At 34.8% G+C, this 14,439-nt stretch overlaps 1 protein-coding gene across 7 annotated transcripts in view; it reads right to left on the bottom strand.

Annotated features, from left to right (window-relative positions):
* Positions 1–14,439, bottom strand: part of SLC44A1 (solute carrier family 44 member 1) — a 215,801-nt gene that overhangs the window by 91,874 nt on the left and 109,488 nt on the right. For all 7 annotated transcript variants that reach the window (XR_004484063.2, XR_007477859.1, XM_033431227.2 and 4 more), the window contains exons 5-7: positions 13,362–13,455; positions 6,335–6,504; positions 4,298–4,387 (exon numbers count right to left, since the gene is read on the bottom strand). Coding sequence is in view for 5 of the 7 variants with exons in the window: in XM_033431227.2 (XP_033287118.1) it covers positions 4,298–4,387; positions 6,335–6,504; positions 13,362–13,455 (354 nt within the window). In the remaining 2 variants the exon portion in view is untranslated. The remainder of the gene's footprint in view (positions 1–4,297; positions 4,388–6,334; positions 6,505–13,361; positions 13,456–14,439) is intronic.

The following is a 14,439-nucleotide window of genomic DNA, read 5'->3' as shown; positions in this document are numbered from 1 at the left end:
AACCCTAGTGCCTAGTGAGGATACACTCATGCAGTTGATGAAATATTTGTACAATGAATAAATGAAGATCAAATGAGTAGTTCCCACCAAAGGTAGGAACAAAGATAGGAAATCTTTTAGCTAGTGGGAAGCAGCCGCATAGCACAGGGAGATCAGCTTGGTGCTTTGTGACCGCCTGGAGGGGTGGGATAGGGAGGGTGGGAGGGAGGGAGACGCAAGAGGGAAGAGATATGGCAACATATATATATGTATAACTGATTCACTGTGTTATAAAGCAGAAACTAACACACCATTGTAAAGCAATTATACTCCAGTAAAGATGTAAAAAAAAAAAAATAGGAAATCTTTGATAGCTGGAGAGCGGTGGGCACTAGGGATGGGAAGTTTTATCTCCATGACTGGTTCAGAGATTCTGAGATCTAGACTGAAGAGGGAGGCAGACCTGCCTCCATATAAGAGAGCTGCTTTGGACACCTTCATTCAACCCATTCGACAAACACTTTGAGTGCCTACAGCACCTACTGTTCTAGGGGCTGGGGATAGAGCGGTGAAAAACCAACATCAACTCTCATGCAGTGTACAGAGTAATGGGGAAACAAAAAAAACAAGGAAACAAGTGAAAATAGAGTATATTAAATCTAAGAAAAAAGCTGTCAGTAAGGGATAGAAAGTGCTAGCGCTGGGAAAGCATTACAATTTTATACAAGCAAGGCCTCACTGGGGTGAGACGATATTGGAGCAAAAGAATCAAAGACAGGGAGAAAGCCATCTACGAACCTATCTAAGAGTGTTCCAGGCAAGAGGAAACAGCAAGTTCTAAGATGCTGATATGGGCCATGCCTGGCAGGCAAGAAAAGAGGAGGCCACTAGAGCTACAGCAACGAGCAATGGGGAAAGCAGTAAGAGATGTGTGCAGAGAGGGAGCTGGACACCAGGTCATACTGCAAGGCCTCGTAGGCCACGGTAAGGAAACGGAAGATTCAGAGTAGAGATGTGTATGTATCGGTGGATGAGATGAATGCCTGGGAGAGAAGCAACTGGGCTGAGATCTATGCAAATCAACCAGACCTCCATGTGCACTCAGGTTAAGAGTGAATAGTGTCAAAGGGAAATTCCAACTACCTGTCGGCAAATATTAAGCATGAATTTTTCTTCTATGGAAGATGATTAAACAAACCAAAACGACCAAGAGTCTACGAAGAATATTTCAGAGAAAGGGAAAGGCTACTTCCATTTTGGAATCATGAAGGTACAAGAAAACTGTTTGGAAAACTGTTTAATATCCTCAAAAAATGGGATAAAATACGTTCTCTACAAACAGAAATAAAAAGTTGAGAGAAAGCCTGAAGTTCAAGGAAGATAGAATGAGATAATAATGATGACATCAAGGGCATTGTTCATAACATCCACAGTAGATATCATTAATTAAACATTTAAACTTGTGCCAGGAATTAGCACAAAGAGTTGCAACCACATTTAAACACAATGCTATTAAGTGGGTATTATTAGCTCCACTTTGCAAATGATGAAACTGAAATTTAGGAAATTTCAGCAGCATGCCAAATGTCACATACTTGGTAAGTGGGAGAGCTGGGACTCAAATCTACTTTTATTATAAAAGCTATCCATCTGTTATGAACTGAATGCTGTGTCTCCCCAAAACCCATCTACTGAAATCCTAATCCCCAATATGGTATATTTGGAGGTGGGGCCTTTAGAAGATGATGAAACCATAAATGTGGAGCCCTCATGAATGGGATTAGTGCCCTTATAAAAGAGACCCCAGAAAGCTCCTTCCCTCTTCTGCTACATGAGGACACAGCAATCAGATGGCCGGAAACAGGAAGATGGCCCTCACCAGATGCCGAATCTGCTGGTGCCTTGATCTTAGACTCCCCAGCCTCCAGAACGGTGAGAAATAAATGTTTGTTGTTTATAAGGCATCCAGTCTTGTGGTACTTTGTTACAGCAGCCCAAACTGACTAAGACATCATCTAAACACAGAATTAGATTTGAAGGCTACAAACTGAAATGAAAAGGAAGATGGCTGAGAGAAGGAAGACCTACAAATAAGATGAAATTGGGATAACAAAATTAAGTAGTCAAGTACAGACTGACACCAAGGAAAACAAAATCAGTGATATGGTAGATAAACTTGAAGAGTTCTTCCTCAATGTAAAGAAAATGACAAAAGGATTAAAATGATAATTTAGGAGATGACAGCAGGAGAGTAAGAAGGATCTTAAAGAGAAAACCACCAGGATGGAAACAAGAAACAAGTATAGAAATAAAGTAAACTTTTCAAAGTTGAAAAAGATTCCCCAAAAAAAGAGATCATAGGCAAACTAAGATTCTGAACTAGACAAAAATTTTAAGTTGTAAGGATAAGTTAAAAATTATATAAACATCTAGGTAAGTGAGATAGGTTATGGGCACAGGAACAAAATTTAGACTGGTCTCAAAGTTGTTCTCTGAAATGAAGTACAGACATAAGGCAATATACTGTATCTTAAGACTTTTATATGCAACAAATTCAATATTCACATGTGAAGACAAAGGCAATCTTAGATAACCAAGAATTCAGAATATTACAACCCATAAGTCTTTCATGAATAAGTTACTTGAACTCAGATTCCAGTCAAAACAAATATGAACTGAAATTTAGAACTCAAGAATGAACTTTTATAAAAACAGGACCAGTATAACTGAATCACTTTGCTGTACACCTGAAACTAACACAATATTGTAAATCAACTATACTCCAATATAAAATAAAAATTAAAAAAAAATAAAAATAAAAACAGGACCAGTAGTTCTCACTAAAATCAGGACAGGAGAACTTAAATAAATATAATTATGAAACTCCTCAAGGCAAAGGTAAGCAAAATTCTTTGAAAAGATATAGTACAACAAATAATATTTTAAGTTTAATAATAACCTGAAAAACGAACACTCAGAATATTTAACAAGAGCTAAAAAGTGCGAGTGGGCAGAAGAGAGTAGGATTAGACAGGAAGGAAAGTTTATGCTAAATTTAAAGGGGGGGGACCTCAACAAGTATTGTTTCATTTCAGCCTTTAATAATTATAGAATTCTAGACTGAAGAATATTTTCTGAAAATGTATGGGTTACCAACTGAAGAAGTGAAAATAAAATTATACCATCCAAAGCCAGGGTGAAAATAACCAAAGAAAACACAATTCCATACAGCAAAGATAGGGAAAACAAAATAAGGAAGCATAAATTTAAGGAAAACATAAAACATGACATCAGTAAGACCAAACATACCAGGTAAACGTAATGGTGGCAAATTCTCCTACTGAAAGAGTTTCATATTGGGTTAAAACGTTTTTATACTATATACATACACACACACACACACACACACACACACACACACACACACACACACACGCATACATATATATGTGAATATCAAGGTCTGGATTCCAAATGCTAACACTGGTGAACTGAAGGTGGGTCCCTATAATTATGACATTTTTAAAGGCAAAAGTAAATACTCTTTAAAGAGAAGATGTAGCATGTGAAATAAAACTTTTATTTTCTCTCCTATATTTCTATTTTCTACCATGGAAGTAGTTAGATACCATGAGTAGGTATGACATTTATAATTGGGAGGGGGAAATTTTTTTTTAAGACAATAAACACAGAAAACCCAGAAGGTTTCATTAGAAACACTAAAATGAAAACAAAATAGAATGTCAATAGACAGAAAAATGAGTAACAAAATTTTAAACCCCCACCCCGACAGAGTTATCCTGCCAAAATTTTAAACCCCCACCCCGACAGAGTTATCCTGCCAGGAACACTTTTCAACCAGAAAGAATTTCAACACCTTAGAGTGGCTGATTTAGGCCTTAAAAAAGTGCAAGATAAAAAGAAAGGGTCCCTTCATTTGCCAGGCAGGGAGCACTGGAAGAATCAAGTGAAAATTCAAAAGCAGGAGCAGAACAGAGGCTCAATTCCTTTCTTTTCAGTTGTACTCTCCCCCTCCAACTGATATTGACAGAAAAACGTTAGCCCCCTTTTAAAAATATCACTTGCTCTCATTCCAAAAGCCACTGACCTTCCCATTTTATTTGATTTAGTGATCTCACAGTGAACTAACTTAAATGTAATCCACTTGCCTGTCTTTACATTTTATCAATGAATTCACAGGCCTTACAAGAGGAAAATTATTTAAAATAACCAAAACAGTTCTGAATTGAGGGATTGTTAAAGGCAAACTTGAACTCTCAATTCTAATTACTAAAAAACAAAGGAATAAGCAGCTTACCAAGTGAACCCAGGATGAGCAGAATTGTTAAGATCCACACAAGTATTCTTGATATATACCTGATTATCACCATCAAAATCATGGACAGAACTGCAGGGAAGATAAAGAACACACAGAATATCATTTGAAAACTTTAGAAAATATGAAGAGAAACTCTTTCAATTGTTTTCTCCTAGGGAAATAATTTGTTGCTCTTGACAAGTTCATGACTCCAATTTAGGTAAGAAAGGAAACTGGCTGCTTTTGTACTTTGACTTTGGTACTTGTACCACTTGAACAGCATCACTTAAAACCAAAGGCACCTAACTGGGTTTATAAATGACAGAAAAGAATATATGCAAATGTATATGGTGACTCAAAAACAGCACAGAACTGTTGTGGATTTGCCACAGGAAGACATCAAAACTCACATGCAAACATAGATGCTGACACACAAAGTGTAGAGAATGACATGCCGTGTTGGTGACCGGAAAAATTACCACATGTAGACAGACATCAGTTAAATTAGGTGCTACACTTCCTTGAGTCACCTATGCGTTTCAGGACCAACTTCTCTGATGTTCGGTCAACAAGCCAGATGGTATATTATCTTTTTCTGGTTGTTTCTCCTCTAAAACTCCAAGAAATGGTCTGACTCTATAGAATAATATCCTGAAAACTACTGAAGCCAAAATTCCTCTGACGTTACTTCTCAACTGAGGTCAGGGGTCCTGACTAAGAAGCTCTTCAAAAAAGGAGCAAAGCTTAGTTTGAGTTATTTAACCAACTCCTCTACCCACCCCAGGCTAAATTCCAACATGCCAAAATCTTGAGTGAAAATCTCAAAAGAAACTGAAAAGATTTAACCCTTGCACGGGGAAATTCATTTCTGAAATCATAATTTGTTCATCTTTAATTATCTAAAGTCCCATTTCACAAATAAATGAATAAATATCTTAAACCTCAAAAGTAAACCATTCTAATAAAAAATGGAATTCCAATGGCTTAACAACATTATTAACACTATTTTAGGTTTGGATTTTTTTTTCTTGGTTCAAGTATTCAACTATTTCAGAAATCAAAAAATTTTTAAATAAAGCTAGACTAATAATCAAGTTTCCTTGGACCATTTGCAAAGCCAAATAAATGGTTGGGATCTGTGACTAGGTAACATTATTAAGGTACTCACATTTGCAATAAATGTACAGGAACCAAAAACAGATGGGAGCGTTTCAAATATCACAGAAATAGTTTTTCATATGGACAGCATTATTTCAACTGAGTCAAGTACTACCTAAGCAAAAAGAAAATACTCTCTAATGACAAGACAGAAATATAGCTAGACTTCTCAATGACTATAATTGGTGTTAACAGGCATAAACACTCATTTTACTTATATAACAAAATAGTTGTTTGGTTCCTACTACAGTTTACTTCTCCCAACTAAAAAAGTCTATAAATTCTGATATGGCTACATATAGTTCTAGGATAATACAGGGAATTTACATCTTGAAAATAAAATTTATTTGCTTTTATTTATTTTATTATCTATTTACTGACCAAAAAACTAAATGGCTAACAAGTGGAGATTTCCTACTTTTTCAAGCAATACAGATATTAATTGCAGCAATGAAAAAAATTACATAATCCAAACATAATATATCAGAAATCTTGCTCTTTGATGGAAATATAAAAGAGAATATGTAGCCTCTTTTTATAAGCAAGTAAGCCTTTTGGAATCAAAACTAAAAACAAAGGGGTGCTGATATTAGAAACCTCCTATTATCATATTAAAGGTTATTATAGGCTTTGTAATCAAAGTTTGGGAATACACCAGTTTTCTCCAATGAGAGAAAAAGAAGGGAAATGAGTTTCAGATATATTATATTCTTTTAAAAATATGTATCTATTTATAACTATATATATTCTGAAACAATTATTTTGGCTATGGGAAGTTAAACAATTTACAAGTATCCCCAGCAGTATTCATATTTTGGTTAAAAGAACAGTCTTCTACTGCAGTACTATGCAATAGCTAATAATGAGAAAAACAATTACCTAGTGATAACAAGCAAAGTCCCAATATAATTTCTTTGCTGGTCATTACTCCACTAATCAGCCTGTGTAAGACACTATTGTCACTGACAAAGGTGATCAGGGCCTCTGCAAACTTGGCATAGCAGGAAATGTTCACAGGAGCACAGCGATGGAAGAATGGAATAGGTGCACTGGTGACACAAGAAAAAAAAATCAGAAAAAAAATTACTCCTACTTAATATAAATGCCACATCAAACACACAAATGAAAGGTGAATATGACTGCAATACAGTCCACCCTCCACACATCATATGGGAGCTAAGAGCTGTGAGCTTAATGCTATGAAGATGACCGTCATGGGGCATGATGCACATCTTACCACAAGCCTTATCAGAGGGTGGAGTGCATATTCCAACAGAAGACATTACCCTCCCCTTCTGAAAAGAAACACACACACATATACACACACATACACACATACTAAAAGCAAAACCAAACACTTAAACTCCTCAGCCTACACATCTATCAATCAAGGGGCAGATGGCAAAACTTACAAACATATACTTCATTGAACTGAAAATGAATTTTTGCCATAAGCTATCTAAAAATAAAAACAAACATACTTTTGCTTGAAACATGCCACCATTAATAGAGTATTTCTTCTCTCAGAACAGCATACAAAACCTTAGATTAAAAAAGGTATTTGGGGCACAAGCTTAATAACTCATACAAAGTAGTCATACCAAGACATCAACATACAGCATAATATGCAGCTATTTGAAACAATAACTTTGAATACTAATGTATGGAAGAACTTATGATTTAACAGTACAAGGGAAAAAACCCCAAAATTGATATCTAATGTGATGATTACATCTCTGTATAAAAGATATATACATAAGAATGAGAACAGGAAAAAATATAAAGAAATGAAAAATCTCTGATTTGTTAGGGTCATGGGATTCTGGGCCATTTTCTTTTCTTTTTGTATGTTATTATTATTATGAGATTATTTGTGTCCAAAAAAGAGGGAATCAATTATATCAGGTTTATACTGACTGCAGCTTTCAGTTGTGAAGGAACATAGCTATGTATAAACCATGACATAAATATAGCTTGTTATAACATGGTTCCATTTTAGCTTCTGAGAACATGTATGCACTAATCAGTGAGAGATTTTAAGCAAAGCTCTATGAACATGCCCTCAGTTGTGACTTATTTGGATTCTAAAAGAGCCCATACATGCGCCTATGCACAAACACACATTTATGTGTGCATTAAGTTAAAATTTAGTCATTACTAACACGAATCCCACATTGTCAGAATTATTTGTAGGACTATCAGTCACAGTGTAACATAACACTTTTGACTGGACTGAAATAAGTGTGTTCTCATTCTTGATTGGCACTGTATTTTGGTCAAATTAGTGAATAAGATTACGTGGTTGAACACCAAATAAAATCCCAAGGTTTCTAATCTCAGCAAAGCAACTTTGTATAACCCAAAGCAAAACACTACCTTTGTTTCCTTCCTCAAAAAACAATTAGAATATTTCTTATCAAGTAAGAATATAAGTGAACTATATATTGATTTTCCTTAAATGTTGGTACGTGAGCACCGTTGGGAGTAAGAATAAGCAACATCTTCCGTGATGTTAAACTTCATGGAGCAAAATAAAATAATATAATTTTAAAGATCTAGCCTTACCTTAGTTATGCTCTAAAGTAAAATGTATCCAAAAATGATGATGACGTGCATGTTCATTTTTAAAAAATTGCCTTTGTGATGTGTGGGTGTATTTGTATACACCTCCAAAATGGTGTTGGTGAGAGACAATACCAAAGATTTGATATTTTGTCACAAAGTGCAGAAAGCCAGAGCATTCTGAGTAATGCTTGAATTACAGGTATGTAAGTCACCATTTTTTGACCAAAAGTTGTTTTACTAATGATTTAAAAAGACATTAAATTACAGAATACTTTTAGGTGATATGGATTTAGTTAGAAATATTACAGGAAAGAATGAAAAAAGATTAACTAGAAGTTCCTACTCAATGGAGGCTAACTTGGGACAGAAACCTCTAAACTTGACAAATGTGTTGTGACCTACAACTATTTTTTTCCTGATACTGTCTAGATACTGTCCCTGTCAGGTTAATGTCCCTGTCTAAGGACTTTTAACCGTATTTTAACTAAAAGGCTGGTTCTCTGTCCTTCAAAACTAAAGTCCTCTCTGCTCCATGACTGTCTACATCTTCATCTGCTTTATTACCCTACATCTCTGATGTCATCTCAGTTTAACTCAAGCCTCCAACCTTGAACATAAAATACATCCACCTTAAGGATACTGATGTTCTGTTTTTAAAACCCACCAATTTTTTTGGTCCTGCCCCCCTGTTTCCTTTTTCCTGTCATATAACCGTAAACTTTATCCTCTGTCCAGAGGTGGCTCCACTTAAATCTCCCATATCCTAACAGGATGTTGATGTATTTTTATACTCAAATAGAAATATACATCATTTCCAAAAGAGAGTGGAAATTGTGATAAAGAAAAACTGGACTTGGGTTCAAAAGCCCTGGGTGATTCTCCTTACATTACACAGGTCACTTCATCTCTCTTTCTCAGTCCCTCCTTCTGTTAGCTGAAAGGGTAGAAGTAAGTCCTCTATTAAGTCTTTTCACATCTTAATAATAATAATAATGTCTACCCATAAATCAATGATTCTAAATTAGTAGAAGCAGGATGCCCAGCTTTCGTATTTTTCTGCTTTTCATACTTATAATGAGGATAGCTGATTTGAAAAGGGAAAGATTATAGTCTTAAAATTCTAATCCTTCATTTGTATTTAAGAGGAAAAGCTGAGTAATATCAGTTTTGAACTTACGCTTTCAAGTCATTTGTCTACTGTATATAAACACTTGGCCAATTAGAAAGAGTATTTGTACAAGTATCTTTCAAAGAACTGGAATAAAATAACAGTCCCTTGCCTTATAATTCAATCTATGTCAGTTAAAAAAAACCTGACAGCTCTAAATTTAAAGGTATAAAAATAGCACACGCTGATTACACTGTTTAGCTGATGGTCAAAATGGTCAAAAGCTGCTCTTAGTGGTAAGGAATAACAGAAATAGAAGGCAAACAAGACCAAAGATAATATCTGGACACAACAGCAAAAATGAAATTAAATACTTAGCTTTAAAGTGAAAAGTACTAGATTCCCTTGTCATTCTTTTTCTCAACTCTTTCCCAAACAGAAACAACTTGACTAGTCATGAATTATTTTGTTTGAATTATTTTATTTTATTATTTTAAAAAATTTTAGTAATCATGGCATTGAAATGGTTTGTCTTATATTTTACCATTTAAATCCCATGTGATACGATGAATTTAAGATGTTACCTGATTTCATATACCTCTCAGAAAATAACCCTTCTGAGAACCTAGTATATGAGATCACTTCTACTTTAGTGTCTAACCTAAATGACACACTCTGTGCTTCTTAATTAAGAGAACGAGCATAAAGTATTCTATTTACAGTAAGTTTTTCTACCTTTTGAAGCCTACAGAATATTGAATCTTTAAGAAGTCAGTGTTGTTTCATTAGGAACCGATGCTGTTTCACTTTATTGAAACATTAGTCAACAAGAACAAAATGAATTTATAATGAGTCTTTTAAAGATTTTTTTAAAATTAGCCACTCATAGGAAAATTGTATCTTACCTTGGCAAACATATTGCCCATTTGCCTTTAAGTCCAGACTATCACAGTTAATGAGCTCCCTCAAAGTATGATGACAAACAATGCCTAATATCTTGTCCATATGCCTTTGTAAGAGAAGATAGGAGTTTGCACTTCACACAATTATCTTAAAACTTCAGGTTATAAATAAGCAATTACACAAGACTTCTCATTAAAAGTTTTATTTAAGAAAGAATAAAAATAAAGGGTTTTGGCAATATCTCTATAGCACAGCAAAGGGAGGAAATAAGTAATCAAGAATCTAATGGCAATGTGCAGTGATTTTCACACATTTCATTTTATTTCTTTTCTCTCCTCTTTCATTCCTATACTCCCTTTTTTCCCTTCAAACTAACTGTGGTATAGACTTTACAAGACCTTAGATTCAAATTCTGATTCCCAACAATTAGTTGTGTGGCCTTGGGCAACCCATTTAACCTCTTATTTTCTATTTCCTCATCTATAAATTAGGGACAGTATCCTTATAGGCTTTCGTGAGGGTTAAGTGAGATAGTACATATGAGAAACATAATATTGTACTTGGCATCCAATAGATGATTTATAAATGTTAATTCACCTTGAATCCTTCACTTAAAAAATATAGATAATATTTTTTTCTTGGCTATTATTTTCTTATTTCCATATCATGTTAATTCCTCAACACCAAGTACCATTTCTGGCATCTGGAAGTACCAAAATAAATGTTTGATGAATAAACTGAACTTATGAAATCTGTTTCTAGTATTGCAACTTTTTCTAGCTATACCCAAACCTTTAAGCACTGTAAGTATAAGGGCTGGCTAGACTCCCTGTTGCTACTATGTTTAGCATGTCACCAGTAGAGTTCTGAATTTGGATACAATATGGCCCTTTCTAGGCATTTGCTTTTAAAATTCAAAAGCTCTTAGGAATAGTAACCATTTGGAAATTATGTGGCACTAATGTTTTATTGCAAATTAGTTTACAACTGCTTTTCTTTAAAACAGGCACCTTCAGCTGCAGAAGGTTCCTGGGTACCCAGGAAGGTTGGAAGGCTCTAGAATAGTTCCTAAGCCAAATGCCAACCACAATAATGAATATTTAACACATATTATCTTACTTAATCCTTATGACAATTCCATGGGAGAGGTATTGATAGTCCCATTTTACATATGAGAAAACTTGGTTTACTGAGGGCTTAACAGACTTGCTTAAGCTGACAAATAGAAAGTGGTCGAACAGATTTCAGGCCCAGGCCTATCCGGACTCAAAGTTCAGTTCTTTCTGTCCCACTGCTGTGCTCCCAGGGAGACAGCAAAGGAGACATAAAAGATGCTGAGGGCCATTTGCCTGCATCACAGGTTTGCCTAGTGCTGGTCTTCTGGTACATATAGAAAAGTCAATCAAAGCATAGTCCCTACTCTTTTTAAGGACAGAGTTTCTTAAGGACAGAGACTAGGTCTTACTCATCTTTGGAGATTTGGTATCTAACACTGTGTGTGAAACAGGGTAGTGCCCTAAGTTTTTTATTAAAACAAATTTATTCTTGTTTTTTGATCCTTTCACTTTGCCAAATACCAGATGATATTTACAAGATCTTGATTTGCCTTCCTTCTATCAACTGTTGCTTCTCTTTTACCTTCCAACAACGTGAGTTCAGACAAAAGTGATAGACGGTGAACGACTAAGTAAGATGTGAGGATCTTTAAATACAATATAAATATAGTACATAGCCGGTTTTCACACGGTTTAGGTTCATCATTGCATCTTGGATTACTAAAACATTAGTGGATAACCTTGTTAGAAGCCAAGCCTGTCCATCTCTAAAACCCAAGCCCCTAATACTACGTTTTGTCTCCTAGTGAATGCCCTTAGGATGCTGTATGTGAGATGTCCATGAATGTGCAGCCAAGACTGGATCACCCAGGATAACCAGGAACAGGCAGTCCTCAACATGGTAGAGTCAGAGGTCAGAGGTGCCGGAGGATTTGAAGTATGAACTGCCCACCCATATTATACTAGAGCAGAGCAACCTCATTCTCATACCACGGCTTTCTGGTTATCCTTTTATAATATACTTATGCCTTAAAATAGTGACTCTATACTCAAAGTATGCATTTAAAATAGGTTTTAGCAGTTGAATAGAGAACAGAGCTTTTCTTGTTTCTACATTGATAATTTTCTCTATTCAAAGAACCTCCTTTCTTTACTGTCTCAGCCTCCCTAATATTCTCAATTTTCATGAATGGAGTTTCCCTACCTACTGGTCTAAGCCCATAATTTGTAGGTCCCTCCTACTTAGTATCTTTTAAAACAGTCCCATTATTTTTATGTCTGTAGGCTTTAAATTTTAATTTCAATAGCAACTTGACAGTACTAAAAGAGCTGGAAATCAATTAAACTGATATATCCTTTGTCGTCTTTTCAACAGAAAATTTCAAATTCAAGTTAATAAAGCGCAAGTAACACCCATAAGCAAGTTGAAGGAAAGGAGACATAAGATAAGAATTTTAACTAATAGCTTGCTATAACATACTGAGATACAGTAAAAAGTGGTTTTGATTCAATATTCCTGGGAAATACTCATGTCATACATGGTTAGTGATATATGCTAAGGTTCTCAAGATCAGACATGCTCCAAAAACTATATACCTAATTCTGAGGATATATTCCACAATGCTTGAGAATTTATTTCCTTTTTTAAAAAAATCAATTTATAATTTTAAAATTTGCTTTACTTAAAACTACTGTGAGATCCTTCCAAACAAAGAACATTTCTTGTTTCATCTTTGCATCCATTACACGCAGTAGGTACTTAACAATAAATGTTTGTTGATTAAGACAAACAGCTTACTATAGAGAATGTACCTAAAGGATAGAGCTTGAAATAAACTATGGAGAATAATCATTGGCATATTTTTTAAACTTACAAAGAAAATTTTAAAATAATACCAGTAAGTATGGCCAACTTCAAAGAATCTTCGGAGAGTGTGAGACTTGGCTTCCAATTTTGTTGTGGGTTTTATAATGATTCAGCAGCTTTGTATACTTAAAAACTATGGCATTAAAAAAAAAAAAAAGTGAGCCCCCAAAAGAAATTTAAAATAGCTGAGAATGAGAAAAGTAATTTGCCTGTGTGTGTGTGTGTGTTTTAAAATGATGTGAAATTCACAATGTCATTTCTATTACTACTTTTAAAATTTTGTTGTAAAAGCACTGAAACTGGGCAACAGGTATCATCAAGTGACTCTTTTCTCAGAAAAACATATACAGTTTAAAATCTACCTACAAAAACAGAAGTCACAAGATAACAAAATACAATAAAATTTACCTCGCTGGAACAGGCAGTTTGGGGCAAAGAACAGAAGCTTTTGATGATGTAGTATATTCAGAAGGCTTTAGGTCGTAGCTGCATAGGGCTGAGCCTGTTGAAAGAAAAGCTATATGTTAGCTAGCAGAACAGAGTCCAAATAAATTCTTCTATTAATTCACTTTATTTTATTGGTTAATATTAACTCAACATATACAACTTTCAAACATTATAGAATTAATAAAAGTCTGATTTGGTCTATAGTATCAATTCTCAATCATTTGAAACAGATTTTTCTCTGGTAACTTATATATAAATTTTAATTAATAATATTAAGGGTAATAACAATAAGTACTAGAGCTAATTTTATTGAGTGCCATATATCAGGCCCTATACAAGATGACATACAAATACACATAGTTTTTTTTTTAATAAAGAGTCAACTTTTCATTGTAACTGACCAAACTGTGTTTAGGAATGTCTTCAAACAACAGAACCAAAGAAACATGATAAAAATATCCTCTTGAAGAAACCAAGAGTTTTTGCCAGCCCCAGTGCTTCTGAGGGTTAGACTGAAAGCAGCCCATTCCTGAGGCTGGTTCTCTTCCCCACGCCAAGAGCAGGGCTGGGATAGATAGAGGACCTGGCCTTTCCTCCTATTATGCAGTGGGGTGAGCCTCTCCTCTCAACATATATAAAAATTATATTATTTACTATAACTCCATTAGGTAGGCCTTTTTAAGCCCACTTGACGGAGGAGAAAATAGAGGCTAAGAGACAAGGTAAATAACTTGTCCAGGGTGACACAGCTGCTAAGCCAGTAATGCTGGGGTTAAACCCTAGATCTCTTTGACTACGAAACCCATCTTCAGCTACATATGCCATCTCTCCTTCTGATGCTCTCCATTACTAAATATTTAAAATTATTGCATATAGCACATATGCATTCAGATAATATATTACTTTTTCCTTATTTAAAAGGCAGGAAACAGTAACTGTAAATAAACTGAATTAATTGATAAAATCAATAAATTGATCAAAGGACTCCCTGTTTTCAGATAGTTTAAAACAGCTTAAATTCAGTCCTAGATTGGTTATT

The sequence above is a fragment of the Orcinus orca genome, chromosome 6, assembly GCF_937001465.1.
Source record: "Orcinus orca chromosome 6, mOrcOrc1.1, whole genome shotgun sequence".
Lineage (NCBI taxonomy): Eukaryota > Metazoa > Chordata > Mammalia > Artiodactyla > Delphinidae > Orcinus > Orcinus orca.
The sequence above is the reverse complement of the archived record's forward strand: the minus strand, read 5'-3'. Positions and strand labels throughout refer to the sequence as shown.